Source organism: Chrysemys picta, chromosome 2, assembly GCF_011386835.1.
Source record: "Chrysemys picta bellii isolate R12L10 chromosome 2, ASM1138683v2, whole genome shotgun sequence".
Classification (NCBI taxonomy): Eukaryota; Metazoa; Chordata; order Testudines; family Emydidae; genus Chrysemys; species Chrysemys picta.
The window spans coordinates 84,826,067-84,848,361 of record NC_088792.1 but is presented as its reverse complement, the minus strand read 5'-3'; the positions used below and the strand labels follow the sequence as shown (position 1 = coordinate 84,848,361).

The 22,295-nt window shown below is 41.1% G+C and overlaps 1 protein-coding gene across 4 annotated transcripts in view; it reads right to left on the bottom strand.

Annotated features, from left to right (window-relative positions):
- ZDHHC3 (zinc finger DHHC-type palmitoyltransferase 3) overlaps window positions 1-20,214 on the bottom strand; it is a 38,959-nt gene extending 18,745 nt beyond the window's left edge. For 2 of the 4 annotated variants that reach the window (XM_042841054.2, XM_008171136.4), the window contains exons 1-3: window positions 19,895-20,214; window positions 5,852-6,293; window positions 3,357-3,481 (exon numbers count right to left, since the gene is read on the bottom strand). In XM_042841054.2, coding sequence (XP_042696988.2) covers window positions 3,357-3,481; window positions 5,852-6,157 — 431 coding nt within the window. In that variant the 5' untranslated portion in view covers window positions 6,158-6,293; window positions 19,895-20,214. Of the gene's footprint in view, window positions 1-3,356; window positions 3,482-5,851; window positions 6,294-11,475; window positions 11,586-13,833; window positions 13,935-19,894 lie in introns of all 4 variants that reach the window. The other 2 variants (XM_065587115.1, XM_065587116.1) reach the window with 2 other exon arrangements.
- Between the last annotated feature and the right edge of the window lie 2,081 nt (window positions 20,215-22,295).

Below are 22,295 nucleotides of genomic sequence, written 5' to 3'. Positions count from 1 at the left end.
ATGATCCTGCTGTGAGACACCCACACACAGAACAACAGGGAAATATTTATTTTAAAAGATTCCCATGGACTTCAATGGGCATTGGAGATGGTCTGAGAACTAGCGATGTAAAATGTTAACCGGTTAATCAGTAAGCATTAGTCTAACCGGTTAACCCACCTTAACCGTTAACCCCTGGTTAACATTTTACATCCCTAGTTAGCAGAAAAGGGTTGTTGGTGGTGGTAGCTATAGCTCCCCCAAATCTAAAGAGACAGATGGCGGCACAAGGCAGCATAACCCCCCAGAGTGAAAGTAACTGCAGTCCTTTCATGGAAATCCTCTAGGAATACACTGGGGGGGAAGGGGAATGATGAAGCTCATACAGATCCTTTAACTACTTACTGAAACAAAGTGTGTGTGTGTGTGGGGGGGGGAAGCCCCAACTCTCCACCACAGGTATAATTTAGGTTCCATAATTTTGGTTTGTCCTTTGTAAATCAAAATATGGAAATGATTGTAAATCTGTAATTAAATTACCTGTATTTAAAGCAAGTTTTAAATTAATTTAGTAGTAATAAAAAGGGCTAATTAAAGCCAAAGTCACAAATGCCATCAGGTCTGTGAATGAAGACACTAGTATTTTGAGACATGCCACTTTTTATGGACTTTTCTCAGTTCACTTTTTTACCCATTTCTCTTCCTGTTTCATTCCCACTTACCCATGCTGTATATCACTGATTATCTAGACAACAGAGGACCCAGTGACAGACTAGCAAAGTAAGATTTAATACAATCAGAGCTATATCAACCTTCTGCAGTCTTGCTGCTTATAACTGCAACTATAACTTTAATGTGCTCACGTTGAGCTGTGTGCAACAGCCTTCCCTGTATTTATACACCACTCTCCCAGAAAAAATACTTTCTTTTAAATAATAATATATTTCATAACTGTGAAAAAGTGATTTGAAAATAATTAAGATATTCTTATGCCTTTTAAAATTTCACACTTGTCATGGACAAGTGACTGACATGCTTGAAGAAATTTGGTCCACAAATAAACAATGACAAAGAAAGTAATGTGCATGACTCACATGTCATTTTCAATCGCTTTTAACCACTGGTGAATAATTCTGGTTCAAATGTGACTGTGACCCAGAGATCAATTTGTACCAGATGGGGGTACATAAGGGTTAGAGGGATCCTCTTGCCCTCACAAAATCCCCTGGCAATGATTTCCACAGGTTGACTGTGCGTGTGTGAAGAAATACTTCCTTTTGTTTGTTTTAAACCTGCTGCCTATTAATTTCATTTGGCGACCCCTAGTTCTTGTGTTATGAGAAGGAGTAAATAACACTTCCTTATTTACTTTCTCCACACCAGTCATGATTTTATAGACCTCTATCATATGCCCCCTTAGTTGTCTCTTTTCCAAGCTGAAAAGACCCAGTCTTATTAATCTTTCCTCATATGGAAGCCGTTCCATACCCCTAATAATTTTTGTTGCCCTTTTCTGAACCTTTTCCAATTCCAATCTACCTTTTTTGAGATGGGGCGATCACATCTGCATGCAGTTTTCAAGATGTGGGCATACCATGGATTTATACAGAGGCAACATGATATTTTCTGTCTTATTATCTATCCCTTCTTAATGATCCCAACATTCTGTTAGCTTTTTTGACTGTCGCTGCACATTGAGTGGATGTTTTCAGAGAACCATCCAAAATGACTCCAAGATCTCTTGCTTGAGTGGTAACAGCTAATTTAGACCCCATCCTTTTATATGTATAGTTGGGATTATGTTTTCCAATGTGCATTATTTTGCATTTAACACCACTGAATTTCATCTGCCATTTTGTTGCCAAATCACCCAGTTTTGAGAGATCCTTTTGTAGCTCTTCGCAGTCTGCCTGGGACTTAACTACCTTGAGTAGTTTTGTATCATCTGCAAATTTTGCCACCTCTCTGTTTACCCCTTTATCCAGATCATTTATGAATATGTTGAATACGACTGGTCCCAGTACAGACCCCTGGGGAGGCACCACTATTTACCTCTTTCCATTCTGAGAACTGACCGTTTATTCCTATCCTTTGTTTCCTATCTTTTAACCAGTTACCGATCCATGAGAGGAGCTTTCCTCTTATCCTATGACAGCTTAAAATCTGATGTTGCTAGATGCTTCAGAAGAAGTTAACAGAACAAGGCAATTTATCGAGGGACCCATTCCACCATCAGTCCCAGCTTCTGGCCACCAGAGTTTTAGGGACACCCAGAGCATAGGGTTGCATCCATGACCATCTTAGCTAATAGCCACTGATGGACCTATCCTCCATGAACTTACCTAACTCCTCTATGAACTTACTCTCCTGCCCTCCCCTTACACAGCCCAAGTATCAGCTTCTGATGCTCGCCTCACAGCACAGTCCAGGTGGGGAAAGTGACCTGGATGCAGGGAGTCCTGGCATTGCTCCTCACTCCCCTAATCATAGCCTCCTAAGGGGGCGCGGAGGAATGTTGGGAGGAGGGGACGAGTAGTATCTGTGCATCACCGCTCACACCCCCGCCCCACATTCCGCTGCTGGGAGAAATCTGGGCACCCCCCCATGCGTCACCTCTGCGAGTCTGCAACGTTCCCCTGCCAGCACACACCTCTGCACTGCCTCACAGCACCCCTCTTCCCCTTCCCACCACGGCACTCTGGACAGTCGCCCTCGTGGCCCACCCCTGACTCTGGCTGTGTATGAAGTGGAACTATGTCCTAAGTATTAGTAAGAATTAGTAAGCTGTGGTGTGCTGTTCCTTTGGGAACAGCAGGCCTAGTAATTCTGTGAGTGTCCAATGAAACAGGGGCTGGACACTAAAGGGTATTCTCGCAGGACTCAGGGATTGGTGTGTCCCTATTGCTAACCTGTAAAAAGAGCACAAGACCTGGAGGGGAGTGCTTGTGTTGCCAGTAGGGTCAAGGAGCTGACCCCAAGCAAAGTGCCTCACAATCAGAAAGCATCATAATGTCACAAGGCACAATATCAAAGCATTCTGGGACACGCTACATTTTATGGTCTTCGTTGAGCACTGAGATTTTCAGAGGAGTTTAAGAGAGTTAGGCACCCAACTCACATTAGGGTTCAATGGGAGTTAGGTGGATAAATCCTTTAAGCCCCCTTGGAAATCCCATCCTACAACATGTGTCTGACGAAGTGGGTATTCACCCACAAAAGCTTATGCTCCAATACATCTGTTAGTCTTTAAGGTGCCACAGGACTCTTTGTTGCTTTTTATATCCTACAACAGTACACTGGTCCACCACATAAGTGCTTTCTTTTAATCCTGAACCACAGCATCACATCATTAAATCACAACATACAAGTGACTGTACCTGCAGTGATGTGCTCTGTCTGGTTTGATGCTACAGCATTTTGGACACTTATAAACAACCTGTCCTGGCTTCAGCTGTAAGCTCTCAATGAATTCTTTTGTGGCATTACCTTTGGGCACAGCACCCTGGAAATGAAAACAAAGATTTCAGTACCCACAGTGTTCGCCAATAACATCAAGAGACCCAGTTCAAGTTCTTGGAAGGGAAGAGAGGTGCAAGTTTCCCTAACATCAACCACAATATTTCAGAATTTGACTGACCAAGAGAAAGATACAGAAAGGACACTATTGTAAGGCCATAGTAGAGTACATAAATAATAAGCAGGGTGTAATCCTTATCTGTTTACTTGGACGTATGATCTGACCTTGTGTCACAGCAAACTGGACATATGCATGTGTCCTCATAAAAGTTACACAACTGAAATGTTTTTGCTTACATTAAATGTTGCAGACAAACATATTTTGCATGTGTTCATAAACGTCCAATTTGTTTAGGGTTTTTTAAATGAGAACTTTTAGAGAGATGTTAAGTATACAAATACCACTTTAAAAAAAAAGGCCCAGAAAAAAAAATAAGACTAGGTAACATTCTTGCATTCACTATGATGGTGCAGTTTTTGAATTCTCCCCTTAAATATGCATCTTTAATATTGCTGAGTTAATGTTGCTGAAGGAACCTTAACTCTCAAAAGACAAGAAACTAAAGATCTCTAACCTTAATATTAACAATTTCACTGCAAAAATGTTAATTAAAAAAAGCCTGAAAATACCACATGAATGACTGCTAGTGTGGAGGTACATATATAAACAGGAGCCTACATTCAAATAAATCTTGTGTTAGGAAAGTAACATTACAATTGACTTTTGGTGGAAGAGTTTTTATAGCAACAATGCTTTCAACTACATTTTTGACACTGGACATGCTCTTCCCTGTAGTGACTGGCTCTTTGCTCTAGCCCCCCTGCCTCACAGTTTCCTCACCTCTGCCTTGCTGCACCTATCCTGTCCTCATCATATCCCTTCTATGCCCCCATTCTTTTGTCTTTCTGTTTAGCTGATGCGCTCATAACAAAACCCAACCAAAGAATTGACAAAAAAAACCTCAACACCCATTAGCCCCTCTGCCAGCCACCATATATAAATAAATGTGGAACTAACATGACATTTACTTATCACTCTACTTCTGCATTATGTCCTTTTCTCCTACCCTTTGTCTGCCTGTTCTATTTAGATTGGAAACTCTCTGTGGCAAGAACTGTCTCTTACTCTATGTCTATACAGTGCCTAGCACAATTGGACCCCATTGCCTGTTGGTTCTTAGGGACACTACTGTCTTTCAAATAATTTACAATAAAAAAAGAAATCCTTCAAAATATGAACTGTATGTAAATTGCTGCAGTGCTGTATTCCTGAGTCTGACGACAGAAACCTTGAGCACCTCCACTCCCACTCATAGTTTTGCCAAGCAACAGCATTATGAAGTGACCAAGACTCAACTTTACAGTAAGCAACAGTGACAGGTCAGTTCCCTGCTGATGCTCCTAAATAAGATGCAAGCTAAGCAATAAATACAGCCATTCGAGTTTTCATGGTGGGGGGTTTTATCCACAAAATGGAGCTTGGGGGAGGGATCAGAGAGGCAGAGACCCTTTCAACATTCCCAACACCAGCTACTAGACTCTGAAGGCAGAAGAGACAAAACTTACTCTCCTTTCCGTCAGCTAGAAGAACAATAATTTTAAATTTAATCTACTAGACAGATATGAAAGACAGGGCCATCAAAGAAGATTTAGGGATAGCACTCTGATAAAAATCCCCTTCCCAACAGTTCAGAGATGCAAGGAGAAAGGAGGGTAGAACTGCGTTTCTGACCAGGGCAAAGTCCCTGGATACTGCACTATCCATCTTGTGTTTCAAATCTAACCTTAGAATGTTTAGCCTTCCAGTTACGAAGAGTCTGATACATTTTTGAAGCCACAGAGATATGGGCTGATATTATTAGGGGGATTTAATGCTAAAACAGACAAACAAATTATTAGGTATAATCCAATAATTTCAGCTAAATCATTAATGTGAAAAAGAATCATAACATTTTTATTACAGAAGTCATCGTAATTTTTTCCCTACCCCATTCCACTGTAGTGACATCTGATAAGATAGACAATTGAAACAAGTTTTTCTAGCTTTCCGGCTTGTCAGGTCATGACAAGCCACAAACATTATATCTAGTACTGGTGAGTAAAAGGGTGGTAGTCTCTCTCTCTCTTTCCCTTTTCACACTACTAGGAAGCTGTTCATACCAGGCTCAAGAGAATCTGAGATTCGGTCCTTTACATTTGGTGAGTTAATCTGACACAACAGAATGATATATTAGCATACCACAACACCAAGCTTACTGATCACGATGACACAGACAAGTTATTTAAACCTGCTATTCACCAAGGGCCCAAGTTACCCTATATCTGGCAGGCAAGAAAAACATAACAGTATACTTACTGGATCTGATAGCATAGCTCGAAAATGTGAAGCCAAAGCCAGGAAAGCCAACATGTTGAACAATATCCCATTGATCACACTATAAATATAGTCTCTTGATGGAACTAACATAACAAGAAGGACTACAAAGTCTGCATAGAAGACAAGCATCCAGGTAACAACAGCACATGCAATACCACAGCCATCTCGAATAAACCACATTGTTCCCAAGGAACTATGGCTAGGAGGTGGAACACACTTGTCTGGCTGGAGGTATTCAGGTTTCCTCTCAATATCTCTGAAGCGGTGGATTGGAGTAATCATCATAGATTATAATGTCCATACTTGAATGTGAAAAAGAATCAAAAATAGTCGTCTTCTGCTTTACAAATGAAACTCAGAAAGCTCCTTCTGCATAACGGTATGAGAAGCATGTAGAAGATTCCAGGCTGCAGAAAGGGAGCTGAAAACCAAAAAGAAAGTCAATAAATATAAAACTGCGTTTTAGAGATAATCTAACGTTTATAGAGAACTTCTTGTCCAGAAGGAGCCCAAGACTTTTCAAACTTTATCAGAAGACTTATAAATTATACATAGGAATCCCTTAACCCACCACTGCAATGCATCCACTGCTGGGGAGAAACGCTTCAACTATTTAACAAAACACAGCACAGCAGTTAGGTAGGAGCTGGTAGGAGCAGCTGCAGAAGCAGGGACTGCAGCACTGGGAGAGAAGTGGGTTAAATGGGCCCAGCCAGGGCTGCTCCTCCCCTTGGCATCCCCTCAGATGCACAACTGTGAGATTCCGCCACACTCTGAGGAAACTACTGCCCAGGTGGTGCCTCCCCGCCACACCTGGTCTTGGGGAAAACCTGCAGAGAAAAAGCAGCCAGAGACTCCAGCTGGAGCAGCAGCCAAATGTTTGGGCATTCAGAGAACTTTGTATAGTAGTTCTGACTGGACTTTCTCTCCCCTGTGCTGATTGGCTGTTTGCTCCAGCCCTCTCCTTCACTGTCTCTTCACCTTAAGCTTTACTCCACCACCTGCCCCTCTTATCCCCTTCACCCCCTTGATGTCCCCTCTCCCCTTTTTCCTTTCCATTTATGTTATTCCCTCCTAACTAAACCCACCAAAAAAAAATTTAAACATTTCCCCAAAAGATGTTAGCTACCATCACATTGTTCACTTTGCTTTCATGTTAACACCCATTTCCTTCACGCGGTGCTTGTCTTGTCTGTTTAGATTGTAAGCTCTTCAGAGCAGGGGCTGTCTACTACAGTACTCTGTGTCTGTACAGTACCTAGCACAATGGGGCCCAATGCAGTTGGTCTTTATGCACTACCATAATGAACATGATTAATAATAATAAAATAGGAAGTGAGGATCATATCCAACTGAAACAGCAGGGGAATTTAACTCTGTATAACTTTTTTACTCAAACTGAAATCTGACCATGTTCCAATGTTAACAGCTTTACCAACACTTACATAAAAATGCATGAGATTTTTAATTACCACAAGAGAACAGCTCCCCAGTTTCACATCTCATCCAAAAGACTGATGATCATATACGTTGCCCTATAAATTATGTGTAACTGAACACATCGTATTAACAAGCAAAACACATTCAGCCATAGCAACACAAAATACATCCTATGTGGTAGGCAATTTTTTCCCTAGACCATTTGTTACAATTTCCGAATCTTTTCTTTTCTGTATTTATACCTTCTTCTTCAATATCAAACTGGAAAAATCTTCCTACAGAAAGCTACATTGGGAGATTTCTAACATTCAGAAGAAAATGATTTTTCTCACACTTTGTTGAAATCGGTCACTTTTGCCAAAATTTAGCGAGGTCCGTTGTATACATGATTGCTATATTTGGTGTATATTAACAACATTGACCATCTGGTGAGGATGACTGTCACTAACAAACCCTTGAGTAGGAATAAATTCCTCAATAGAATGGAGTCCTTTTTTCCCCATAAAGAACGTGTATTCTAGTGCAGATAAAACAATATCAAAACAACTGCTAAGGTATCTGGTAGATTCTGAACTACAGCACGTTTATCTGGCTTCCATTATAAACCACTAATTCTAGGATTTTATCGCCCTTTTAAAAAGGATCTATATTACTGACTTTTAATGGGAAACTGTATCTTAGTCTGGAAATATATATTTTAAGTAGGGTTGTCGATTAATCGCAGTTAAAAAAAAATTAATTACGATTAATCACAGTTTTAATTGCACTGTTAAACAATAGAACACCAATTGAAATGTATTAAATATTTTGGATGCTCTTCTACATTTTCATATACATTGTATTCTGTGTTGTAATTTAAATCAGTGTATATTCTTTTTTATTACAAATATTTGCACTGTAAAAATGATAAACAATAGAAATAGGATCTTTCAATTCACCTCATACAAGTACTGTAGTGCAATCTCTTTGTGGGACAGTGCAATTTACAAATGTGGATTTTTTTGTTCCATAACTGTACTCAAAACCAAAACAATGTAAAACTTCAGAGCCTACAAGTTCACCCAGTCGTACTTGTTGTTTAGCCAACTGCTAAGACAAACAAGTTTGTTTACATTTACAGGAGATAATGCTGCCCACTTCTTATTTCAATGTCACCAGAAAGTGAGAACAGGCATTTTTGCATGGCATTTTTGTAGCTGGATTTGTAAGGTATTTATGTGCTAGATATGCTAAACATTCATATGCCCCTTCATGCTTCGGCCACCACTCCAGAGGACATGCTTTCATGCTGATGACGCTCGTTAAAAAAATAATGCATTAATTAAATTTTTGACTGAACTCCTCAGGGGAAAATTGTATGTCCCCTGCTCTGTTTTACCCACATTCTGCCATATATTTCATGTTATAGCCGTCTCGGATGATGACCCCGCACATGTTCATTTTAAAAACCCACACACTGCAGATTTCACAAAACGCAAAGAAGGTACCAATGTGAGATTTCTAAAGATAGCCACAGGACTGGACTCAAAGCTTAAGAATCTGAAGTGCCTTCCAAAATCTGAGAGGTATGAGGTGTGGAGCATGCTTTCAAAAGTCTTAAAAGAGCAACACTCCGATGCAGAAACTGCAGAACCCGCACCACCAAAAAAGAAAATCAACCTTCTGCTGGTGGCATCTGACTCAGATAATGAAAATGAACATGTATCGGTCTGCACTGCTGTGAATTGTTATCGAGCAGAACCAGTCATCAGCTTGGACACACGTCCCCTGGAAAGGTGGTTGAAGCATGAAGGGATATATGAATCTTTAGCACATCTAGCACTTAAATATCTTGTGACGTCGGCTACAATAGTGCCATGAGAATGCCTGTTCTCACTTTCAGGTGACATTGTAAACAAGAAGCAGGCAGCATTATCTCCTGCATATGTAAACAAACTTGTTTGTCTGAGCAATTGGCTGAACAAGAAGTAGAACTGGGTGCACTTGCAGACTCTAAAATTTTACATTGTTTTATTTTTTAATGCAGTTTTTGTACATAATCCTACATTTGTAAATTCAACTTTCATGATAAAGAGATTACACTACAGTACACCTCTACCCCAATACAATACGACCCGATATAACACGAATTCGGATATAACGCAGTAAAGCAGCGCTCTGGGGGAGCGGGGCTGCGCGTTCTGGCGGATCAAAGCAAGTTCGTTATAACGCGGTTTCACCTATAACGTGGTAAGATTTTTTGGCTCCCAAGGACAGCGCTATATCGGGGTAGAGGTGTACTTGTATTAGATGAACTGAAAAATACTATTTCTTTTGTGTGTGTTTTTTTACAGTGCAAATAGTTGTAATCAAAAATAAATATAAAGTGAGCACTGTACACTTTATGTTCTGTATTGTAATTGAAATCAATATATTTGAAAATGTAGAAAACATCCATAAATATTTAAATAAATGGTATTCTATTACTGGTTAACAGTGCGATTAATTGTGATTAATTTTTTTAATTGCTTGACAGCTCTAATTTTAAGATTTTAACGTCAGTGATTTTTTAAAAAAATAAGAGAATAGTTTTATTGACTCAAGTTTTTTTTTAATATTAGATAAAAATTGAGATAAGACAATCTTGGCAAGAGAGCAATCAATTTGGTTTAATGACTTAATATTTTCAAAAAGTTATTGCATGTGTACAGTAGCCGCTTTTCAAAGTCTAACATGTCAGGTGTGTTTTTAAATCCAGAGACAAGTCAAAAAATTTTTACATGATGCCAAAATACATATGTACACAAACCATAAGTGCTCCTAAAGAGCCATTGCCATCCTTCAATATAAAAATTCACCTTTCAGCAAAGAGATTTTAACAGTCCCTTCCACCTTGCATTTAATAGTCCTCTACAAGTGGTTAACTTTCTGCATCTACTTCTAAATATTAGGATTACTCGTCTATTTGGAAGGTACTGAAAAAAAAAATTAATGGAAGAGTGCATTTTTCCATCCTCATACAGAGGAGAGAGGGACTGTGTGTTTATCAAAAGTCAAATTGCTGAGTTTCTAGAGACAGAATGTATGTTGTGCCTAGTTTTCAGTTTAATTGTTAAAACCTGTCCAGCATCTCAGATACTCGAGATGGGTGTTAAAGAAAAAGTAGTCAGAAATACAGAAATATTTAGGACTTAACAAATCATGTTGTCAAAGAAACTTCATTTATTGTCTAGGTGAGAAATTAATGCATCTGCTGATCTGAAAACTCAAGGCTGGATCCCAATATCAACCTGCATTACACAGGATGTGCATTTTAACTGAAAGGGTCCTCATTGACTTGGTCTGATCCTATGAATAGCTGTGAACTCCCTTAGACCCTGATTCTGCAAAATAGGTCCATGCTTAATTTTACTACCAAGTACTAATCCCATTGATTTCAGTGGGACTACTCATGGTAATAACGTTAAGCACGTGAGTAAATTCTTCAAGGTCAGGGCCTTAATTGCTAGATAATATTACCACTGTCACTACTTGAAATCTGCCAACATTTAACTTTCTGAAGTACATATACACTTTCTGAAATTAGAGAATCAGAACGTTCCCATCTTGCCTTGGAATTTATGGTCACCTAATCTGACCTCATGCATAACATAACCCAGAGAGAGACAGAGACAGAAAAAGAATCTGACTTCTTGAAAGATTTGCAAATCTAGGTTATACTTAAAAATATAAACATGATCTCAGGTATAATTGTATCATTTCCTTTCACTTCAGTTTTTTTTAATTAAAAATATTTAAGAGACACTGTGGTTGTGCGAGTTTCATAGAAGCTATACCAATTCATTGACACTATTTAAAGAACTGCCAGATGTGGTACTGAAGTAATACTTTTTCAGTAACCAAAGGGATTAAATGCATTATCATTTATCTCACATCCCCAGCAGCTAAGGGTGTTCTAGACAGGAAGTATACGGCTTTAAATAACTTAGACAGTCTCAATAAAAATGTCATAAAAGAGCAAAAATATATGTTTTTAAATATACTGGAAACAACAACTATTTAGGAATCTTAATTTACCATTTCAACTGAAAGCTTCAGTGATTATACCTATGAAAACTAAATGAATCTTTTCAAATAAGGGTCTCTACTGTGATAGAAACTGGTAAGGAGGTTTATTTGCGTACCTGTAACTGTGAAAGGGTGATCTTGCTGCACCAGTTTTATGCAACATAAATCTTCTCCGTATCTCAGATGTGCCTGCCAAAATTTGCCCAAATGAATTCTACCAAGGGATCTGTGGGATAATTATAAAGAGACAGAAAACTTTAATGTTTTCTGTTTGCTTCTGTTAAGACTAAAGTGTTCTAGTTGATCAACAGGAGGGGAACTCATTGCCCTAGTTTACACTGAGAATTTTTAGCAGTTCAGCCACATTTGGTCTAGCCCCTAGGTGCTTCTCTAGTGCCAGCAACATGGAAGCAGTAGTACAGACTGGACATAGGTATTTTTAACACTTTGATTTCAACTTGCTGGAAGCAAGATCAGATGACACATGGGAAAAAGTTAGGGTGACCAGATGTCCCGATTTTATAGTGACAGTTCCGATTTTTGGGTCTTTTTCTTATATAGGCTCCTATTACCCCCCATCCCCTGGCCCAATTTTTCACATTTGCTGTCTGGTCACCCTAGAAAAAGTTGTTCTGGCTACACTAGCATTCCCATCATTGCTAGCACTAGCAGAGCTGCACCAATGGTAGGACAACAGTTTGAGGTTTTCTTTAAAAGTCTGTCATAAAAACAATTTTTCTGGGCAGAAAAACATTATAACCACGTTAAGGAACACTAATTTAGCTTCGGTACCTATCAAGGTTCAAACAACCGTGCTGCAAACTCCCATGATTTTATCATGAGTCACATGATATTCTTCTTACAGCTGCAACAGCTCTTGGAGTCAATATAACATCACTGGGTCATACCCATGGTTCACAAAACTGTGTTCATGTGGGTATTTTTGTAGTTTATATGGAGCTATAGCTAACAGCTTTATGAAAAATCAACTCTTCTTAGCCAATACATCAGAGGCCAGAGTTTTATTTCTTTGATTTGAAGCATCTGGTTTTGGGTGGAGGTTTAATTGGAGTTGTATATTTCTGAAGGAAGCAGTTGAGCAAGGATATGAATATGTAAAGTGAACTTTTCCCTGAGGAGTAGGGGGAGGTAGAAATCAGCCAGCTTCAAAGGCAGGCCTGGTTTGTCTGTGAGGCTGAAAATCAGGTCTGGAGACTCTGTTCTGACAGCAGCAGACAGGGCTGTATCTAAAAGGCAACGAGGAGATACGGTTGTTTAAGAGACACAGAGCCCGATTCTCCTCTCATTTACACAGTGTAAATAAGCAGTAACTCCACTAGACAATGGAGTTACATCAGTGTAAGTGAAAGGAGAATGAGGCCCATGGTTTCTCAAACATAGAGATATGAATATTTTCTGTCCTAAGTAACAAAGAGCTTTGTTTGTGGTACACTATTTCTCAGAGCAGATGGTAACAGTTTTTGTTTGAAATCTATATAATTTCTGCATGAGTTTACCTTGCATTAGAAGTTATTTTGCAGAAAGAATCAATGTATGGCATTTGGCATTGTTTAAAGCACTAACCACATCACCATCTGTTAAGGGCATTTCCACCTTGCTTTGTTCAGGAAGAAGCTAACAAAGAAAGGTGAAGTCAGTGCTGGGCTACCTCTCTAATGTAAGGATGCATTGGATCAGGGTAAACCATGTCTAGTAGCAGGAGACTGGACATAAAAAAAAACAAAACCTAAGGGCCTGATCCAAAGCTCATTGACCACAATAGGCATTTGATTAAGCACCTGGACAGATCTACGGCAGTTTCAGAATGTTCAGTAGCATTTAAGAAAAAGAAATCCTACACACATCGCATTTTAACTGCCACCGGAACAAGGAGGGCAGAAGTTTTCTTGTTTCTTAAGATCTTGTGGGCTTAGAAAGGGCTAAAGAAACATCAGCTACTCAAGCTGCATAAAGAGAGAGGTAGAAATCCTGGAAATATAAACACAAAGGAGCTGATGACCAAAACAGTGAATGGAGACATCATGCTTTCTGCTACTAACTATAAAGCTTTACAAGATGTTGGACAGGATAAATATCACTGGTCTTTTAGACCAGCTTTGCTATTTTGATGCTGGCCCAGGTCTTAAACTAGCAAATTCCAGACCTCACACCAGTGTAAGTCACAATATCCCTCCACTCTGCCGCAGCCGCCAAAGATACAGTCATCATGAAAAAGCCTGCTTATATGATGAATAAGGTTTTCAGTCTCCATTTTGGGAAACATACTGCTGTAAGGAGCGTGTTACCCAGAGAACCACAGTAGTAAATGTTTAGTGTTGATCGTAAATAAGAAGCTGGAACTTACAACTATAATTTGCAATAGTGTCCAAGACAAGGTGTGTTAAGGCAGAAAGGGCATTCTGCGTTAAAAGACTGGAACAGAGAGAAAATGATACAGCAGTTAGGGCTCTAACCTGGGACTTGGAAGACCTGGGCTCAATTCCCTAGTCTGCCACAAACTTCCTGTGTGACGTTGGAAAAGTCACTTAGTGTCTCCAAGCCTCAATTTCCCCGTCTGTAAAACGGAAATAAAATTTACCTCACAGGGATGTTGTGAGGATAAAGATATTAAAGACACTCATATACTAAAGTCATGGGAGCCATATAAGTACCTAAAATAGATACATCATGCACATTTAAAAAAAATAATCTCTAAACAGTTTTTAGAAATACCCTTTCACTATTTCATTTCTATTCAAAGAATGAAGCTGCTGTGAAAATTATTATTTCACAGCAGGGGGGCCTGTTTCATTATATCAAGTTGGACTGTGAGACTCTACTTTCCCACTAGAAAACATAGAAAAATCTGATATCCTTGAAGTTGTAAGGTAAATTCTACAGATTAACCCCCAAATTAATTTTAAAACATCATCTCTAACCTAGAATTTCTTTACTGCAGTTTAAGCCTAGTATTTGTTTGCTGAAACTAACTCCCCAAAATAATTAATCCCTGTGCTAATTTTAATGTTCCTTTACATATTTGTATAGCTTAATAATTTTTGTTGCTATCCTCTGAACATCATCCTTTAAAGTATAGTGCCCAAATGTGAACACAGTACTCCAATTGAGGTTTAACCAATATGGAGTACACCAGGGTAGTTACTCTGCATGTTATATTGCGCTTTAGCAACAGGACTATCACAGCCGGGGTGGGGTTTTTTTGCAAAAGCGTCACATTGCTAGCTCTCTTGATTTATCACACATTATAACACCTTGATCTTCCTCTCTCTGGCACTGTACTACTACCTTCCCATTATTTCTTCATTCTATATTTGCGCATTTGAATATCCCTTCTTTATGTGCACTTCTTTATCTTACCTTTACAGAATCTCAGTGTACTGATTTCAGCCCATTTGTTTTATTTCTGAAGACTGTACTGCATTTAAACCTCATCCCCTCAGCTTAGCACTATCTGCAAGACTGACTATCATACTCGGCATATCATCATCATCCCAGTCACTGATGAAAATACTGACAAGTGCCCCACAGCACCCCATTCAGCACTCCTCCATTCATCTGAATGGAGCATTAACACTGTATGCATCTGAAGAAGTGGGCTGTAGTCCACGAAAGCTTATGCTCTAATAAATTTGTTAGTCTCTAAGGTGCCACAAGTACTCCTGTTCTTTTTGCGGATACAGACTAACACGGCTGCTACTCTGAAAACAATCTTTTGTGTCTCTAGTCTACTCCTCAAAACAGCTATATGCTAAGGATTTTCTAGAGACTTCGGCTATCCCAAAGCCTGTGGTAGCAAGTATTCTGACTAGTTATCTACTGCAGTGGTTCTCAACCTTTCCAGACAACTGCACCCCTTTCAGGAGTCCAATCTGTCTTGTGTAGCCCCAACTTTCACCTCACTTAAAAACTACTTACTTACAAAATCAGACAAAAATACAAAAGTGACACAGCACAGTAGTACTGAAAAATTGCTTATTCTCATTTCTACTATATAATTATACAATAAACCAACTGGAATATAAATATTGTACTTACATTTCAGTGTATAGTATATAGAACAGTATAAACAAGTCATTGTCGGTATGAAATTTTAGTTTGTACTGACTTCGCTAGTGCTTTTTATGTAGCATGTTGTAAACTAGGCAAATATCTAGATGAGTTGAGTACCCCCTGGAAGACCTCTGCATACCCCTAGTTGAGAACCACTGACCTAGTGGATGATATATAAAGGGTCGCTGATAAAACTTACTGCACTGCCATATCAATGAGACTACAAGCAACCTTCTGTTCCTTGAGTTCATGCACCCTGGAGTATATTCAACTACAATTAGGATAGTTTTAATTTCTAATCTTCTCTAAAATGACCTTAAATTTGAGATTAGCCTGATCTAGAGCATAGAACAAAGAGGATCCACTAGATACTGTTAGTCACATCTGGACTACTTTACCTGGTCAGCTTGTAGAGCAAATTTTTCAAGTAAGATGTGATCTAGTATTACTATACCTCTTTCACAATTAAGGGCAGGAAAGTAGCATTCTGATATATTATACTAAGATTCTTGTTACACTAAGGCCAAGTGTACACTACAGACCTATGTCGGTATAACTATGTCGTATAACCCAATGAGCATGTAGTTATACCGATCTTAACCTCCTGTGTTGGCAGTGCTACGTCAACGGGAGAGCTTCTCCCATCGACATAGCTATTGCCCCTCGGAGAGGTGAATTAACTACGCTGATTGGCATAGGACTGTTTTCACTTAAGCGCTACAGCGGCACAGCTACACCAATGCAACGTTTTAAGTGTAGACCTGCCCTAAGATAAGAAAAACTAGTCATTAAAAATGCAAACAAGGGAACAAGAATGTCATCACAAGACAAATTCCCACATCTCTCGTACAGAAACCTATTAAGATTTGTAGTCACAGTTTCTTCTCTTAACCTAATCAGAGTAAAGAGAACAGTCCATAGGAAAGGGGAGAAATTGACAACTTCCTACCCAAGAGAGAGCAGCATAATAATTCTGTATTCACTGCACTATTATGCCTGGTGAAAAGCATTTGCCCTCTTAAACCCTATTCCTACAGCTGGATTAATAAAACGGATATTGTCATGAAAACTTCTCTGTGAGGGACTTATCTTATTGAGCAAGTTTTTAAATAGGTAGGTGTAGTTTATCTATAACTGCAGCATTTAAATAAAAACTAAGAATTGAAATAGAACCTTTATTATGAAAAATGATGCAAAATATTTCTAGTAAGAATTAATATGCTGAAAACCTTTGATTTATTTAGAAAAATCAAGTTTATTTTATGACAAAAAAGGTCTGCAATTGCATCAAACTTCTGGGGTCCTTGTCTCTACATTTCTGTGAACGTTTTGTCCAAATGCAATGCTTCTTATTAGATCAGTCCCATAGATGAAATAAGAACTACTCATGGTAGTACATTCTACAGTCAAACAGCACTAGTGTTTGTATGACTGGCTCTTTAATGCACTTTTAAAGGCAATGACAGAAACAAACATGTAGCTTCACTTATACATAAAAGTTTCAACCTTGACAGTCATCATCTTATTTTAAATAAGCCTTTTTGGTTGCTTTAATTAAACACTGAAAAACATAACTTTCACTGAAACTGCCTCAAGATCCGATTGTCTTGTTGTAGACCAGACGTGGGCAAACTACGGCCCGCGGGACTGTCCTCCCTGGCCCCTGAGCTCCCGGCCAGGGAGCCTAGTCCCCTTCCCCACAGCCACACTGCCCTGTGGGCCGCACTCTGGCCCACTGCTCCCGCTGGGCAGCGTGGGGAGCGCAACTGGCTCTGGCTGAGTGTCACGGCTGTGAGCTCCTGCTGCTGCTAAGGGGGCGGGGGGTGGGAGGATTGGGTAAGGGAGCAGAGGTCCTGGGGGGCAGTCAGGGAGGAGAGGGCGGTTGGATGTGGCGGAGGTTCTGGGGGACGGTGACGGTCAGGGGATGGGGAACAGAGAGGGTTGGGAGTGGGAGTCCCGGGGGGGCTGTCAGAGGGTGGGGGTGTGGATAGGGGTCGAGATGGCAGTCAGGGGACAGGGAACAGGGGGGTTGGATAAGAGGGTGGGATCCCAGGGGACAGTTGGGGCGGAGGATCCTGGGAGGGGGTGGTCAGGTGACGAGGAGCAGAGGGCGGTTGGATAGGGGGTGGGAGTACCAGGGGGCTGTCAGGGGGTGGGGATATGGATAGGGGTTGGGACAGTCAGGGGACAGGGGGGTTGGAGATTCTGAGGGGGGCAGCCAAGGGGCGGGAAGTGGGAGGGGGCGGGGGCCAGGCTGTTTGGGGAAGCACAGCCTTCCCTACCCGGCCCTCCATACAGTTGCGCAACCCTGATGTGGCCCTCAGGCCCTCCCATCCCTGTTGTAGACGGCAGTCATTTGCTGTAAAATATCAACACACTTTCTATGTTACCCTCATAATGGAACAATATGCCATCATAATTTGAGTGAAAGCCTCTCACTCCCAGGCTTATTTGCATCTTCATCACCTTGAAAGTCCAGCGCAGTAGTCTCATTTGTGTGTCTGAAAAGATACTTGCTCTTATTTGGATTGGGAGCCAAGAAAAATCTAACAGAATTCTGATCTGCACTCTGGGAACAGATTCAAAGCAACTGCAGGTGAAAGATGAGTATTTGTGATTGCTATTCCTAGGTTTTCTCAAACACTGAAGAGTTCTAGTGAACAATAAATACTGAATTTATATATTTATGGAAAAATTATTCTATCATTATGTTGAAAGAGCGCTAGAAATATTTAAAAGTATTAAAAATAAATAAATAGGAATTACTTTTAATTAACATACAAAAAAATCTGTTATCCTTTTTAATTTATCAGACCCCTTATAGCAGTGGCTCTCAACCAGGGGTACAAATACTCCTGGGGCTACACAGAGGTCTTCCAAAGGGTACATCAACTCACCTAAATATTTACCTAGTTTTACAACAGGCTACATAAAAAGCATTAGTGAAGTGAGTACAAACTAAAATTTCATACAATAGCTTATTTATACTAATCTATATACATTACACTGAAATATAAGTACAATATTTATATTCCAATTAATTTATTTTATAATTATACTGTAAACATGAGAAATTAAGCAATTTTTCAGTAATAGCCTGCTATGACACTTTTGTATTTTTATATCTGATTTTGTCAGCAAGTAGTTTTTAAGTGAGGTGAAACTTAGGGTATGCAAGACAAATCAGACTCCTGAAAGGGGTTAGGGTGAACAGACAGCAAATGTGAAAAATCGGGATGGGGGTGGTAGGTAATAGGAGCCTATATAAGAAAAAAAAAATTGGGACTGTCCCTATAAAATCGGGACATCTAGTCACTCTAAAAGGGGTACAGTAGTCTGGAAAGGTTGAGAGCCAGTGTCTTATAGCATCATAGTTTTAGAATGGCTTATACATAAAACTAGAGATCATAGCTTTTATACAGTAGTATGCTGTTATAAGCTCCAATTAAACATCAAATGATGTACCAAGCACTTTTCAGATGAGTGCACTTTTAACTGTTCAAATACTTGTTAAAGACCTCACCAGCATTCAAACTTCTTTATTTTAATTCAATTCTAGGTTGCCAGGACACTGTCCAACTGTCGAGGCTGCAGAATTTAAATCCAATGGCACCTCATTAAAGGATGCGTTTATATAATGTTTTGAACAGCATTGTTCAGTAACACAAACAGTGCTGGGATGCTGAAGGCCTAAATGAAGTAAAATAAACTTTTAAAAAATAGTTAAAAGTCTATTTAAAAAGAGATCTTCCAGGACTGCTGCATGGGATTTACCTTTTAAACAGTGCCAATGTGAAAATATTAGACTGGTGCAGAACCCAAATGCATGTTCCCTTGGCAGAAACAGCTCTAGTAAATGATATGTTGGGGCCTGATCCTGCGCTGTTTGAACACACCCCAACTTCCCATTTCCAAGGACTTCAGTAGACGTTTGAGGACCCCAAAGAGTGTGAAAATAGGCTCCTGGCCGCCTGTGGGAGTTCTTTATATGCCCTAAACATACGCCAAAAAGACTATCATTATGGGTAGAAGGGACCCTCGATGTGCATGGAGCACTTGGGGGAGACCTTGTTTGTTTTGCATCCTTCTTAGCCATATGCTCCCCAAGATTTGTCTCTCCCCAGCAGCCTGTGCATTGACTCACTTCTTCAGCCCCCCCACCCCCTTGCAGCTACATCTCCCAAGCCAAGCGGACAGGGATCCCACTGGAGCTCAGGCGTTGCACGGCACGAGCCACACCTGCCCTTGGGGACAGCGGCTTCACCTTGCAGGAGCACACTGCTCACCCTTGCACGAGACAATACCAAGCTCCACCTCGAGCTTCCTGACCCGCCTGTCGCTCGCCCGCCCGCATCTCCCTGCAGAGGGGGTGCGGCTGCTGCCGGCCCCTGGCTAGGTGTGTGCGGCCGCTGCAGGTCCGCCCGCTGCCCGGCTACCCACCGCGAGCCGCGGGGAGCAACCTACCCGCATAAGAAGCCGTCGCCGCCGGTCCCCGCAGCTGCTGCTGGTCCAGCCCGCCCGCTGCCGCCGCCACCCCCGCTCAGCGAGCGCGAGCTCAGCACCTCGCCGCCACCCGGGTCAACGTTCCGTCGCCCAACGCAACGTTCCATTCGCCTCGCGAGCCCGGGACGCCAAGCGCGCGACGCCCCGGGGCTGCTACTGCAGCAGGAGGCGTCAGTGGCTACCCGAGCTGCCCCTAGTCCTACTGGGAGGGAGAGAGACCAGGAAGTGAGCAGCGCGGAGAAGTGTCACGCCCCCTCCCTTCACTTCCTCGGCACAGCGTCATCTCCTCCTCGGGACCTGGTCCCTCCCACACTGACTGAGCAAAGCACGTACTGTGGTCCCGCTATTGAGGGAAGCCCTGGCACGCAATGAACTGCAATGCATTGCCTTCGTACAACTGTTTCTGTTCACTCGCTAAGCATCTGCTGTATTCACACACACAGGGCTTGCTGCTGGTGCCACTGACCTCACTGGTGCAGGATGCATACGCGTCTATATGTGCACACATTACATTTATGGTATATATATAACCTGACATTTCCCACCCAATACCTGGATTGTTCTGCTTATATGTTACAACCTCTTCCATCTTCTTCTGTTTTGTTTATTTAAACTGCAAAATGTTTGGGACAGGGCCTATGATGTTTCTTTGGTGCAGATCACAGTGGGGATCTGATCCCAGATTTGGGGTCTTTCAGTGATACTGGAAAACAATAACAAAAAGAATAGCATATGTGTATGTAAGCTCAAAAGCTTCTCTCTTTCACCAACAGAAGTTGGTCCAATAAAAGATATTACCTCACCTGGTCTATATGTTACACACACATTTTTCATAACATGCACATAAAGATGTGTGCTACATCCACCTTGTGTATTCACATACTGGAGATGAGTGTGTATATAGGTACACACTAGTCACTACATATATAGGTGAGAATGCAACGAGAGTTGCAGGTGCTCAGCACTTTTGTGTTTACAGCTTAGGCCAGGCCAAGTGGCTTGTGAGTGTCCAAAGTGCTCTAGTAAAACATGACAGAATATAGCTGGAAATATAATCACTTTCATTGACTCACTCCTTATTGTTTGGGCAGGTAGCACAGCCCATTATTAAGGCTGCCAGACACTTTCTATTATTTGACCCTGTTTTCAGTTGCTTGTAACTTTGTCAAACTTTAACTGTTTGGGCAGAATTTTACATGCCAGAGAAACAAAGTTAAAGAAATATATGTTGCTTTGCCCATCTTAAAAAATTCTGGCAACCTGTTATTTGAGAAGCTCAGCTCAGGTACCCCCTTGTTTTGGAGCAGGGACATAAAATTGACTGGCATGCATTAAATAAGGCATGGGGCCACACACTGAATTATAAGGAAAAAAAATATTAAAACACTCATTGAGGACTTTCCATCCTTTGGGGAAAATAGTATGTTGTGTAATTAAAGACTGTCATAATGCAGACACACAAGAGAGGGCAAATTAACATTGCACATAGGGTTGCCAATTTTGGTTGTTTTCCTGGAAGTTTCATCACATGACATAATCTTTAATTAAAGATTAATCTTTAATTCCTGGAGACTCTAGAACAATCCTGGAGGGCTGGCAACCCTAGTTGCACAGATAACCTTAGCTCTGACATTTCCTAACTTTTGACAGCCTGACTGTGCAATTTAACATAGTTTTTATATGCACTGTCTGTTGAAGATTTGCAATTTACTGCGTGACACTGTGTAACCATGGGAAAAAATAAGGACAGACATACCACAGAACTCAGTCCACCACTCAGTGTTTTGTCAGTTAACATTTCAGTCCTTTCTTGAGAGTTTTCATCTATTTCCATGTCTTTATAACACAGAACGGATTTGGAACTCCACAGAGAAGTGCCTTTGAGGTGACACCTTGCCCGCAGGATGCACAATGCACATCCAGGCCCAATGCATGCAAACGATGCCCAAGACACGCACAGCGCAGCACTCCTGCAGGCTCACAGGCAAGGACTCACATGCACACACGTAGCGCGTTCACTCAAGGGATCCGGGGCTCCTGTCTGTACCTCTATTCCCACGTGGGAACATTTCTTCCCAGCTAGGGTGACCAGACAGCAAGTGTGAAAAATCGGGACGGAGGTGGGGGGGTAATAGGAGCCTATATAAGAAAAAGACCCAAAAAACAGGACTGTCCCTATAAAATCAGGACATCTGGTCACCCTATTCCCAGCCCCTCCCTCCCCGGGCTGTCACAGCTGGGAGCTGCCCAGCCGCTCTCTCCGTAACACGCGCACCAACCAGCCGGTGACTCAGAGTCACCCACACAGGGCGGGGGGCAGGGGAGGCGGTGCTCGCGCGCCCGTCGAACCTCACAACGCGGA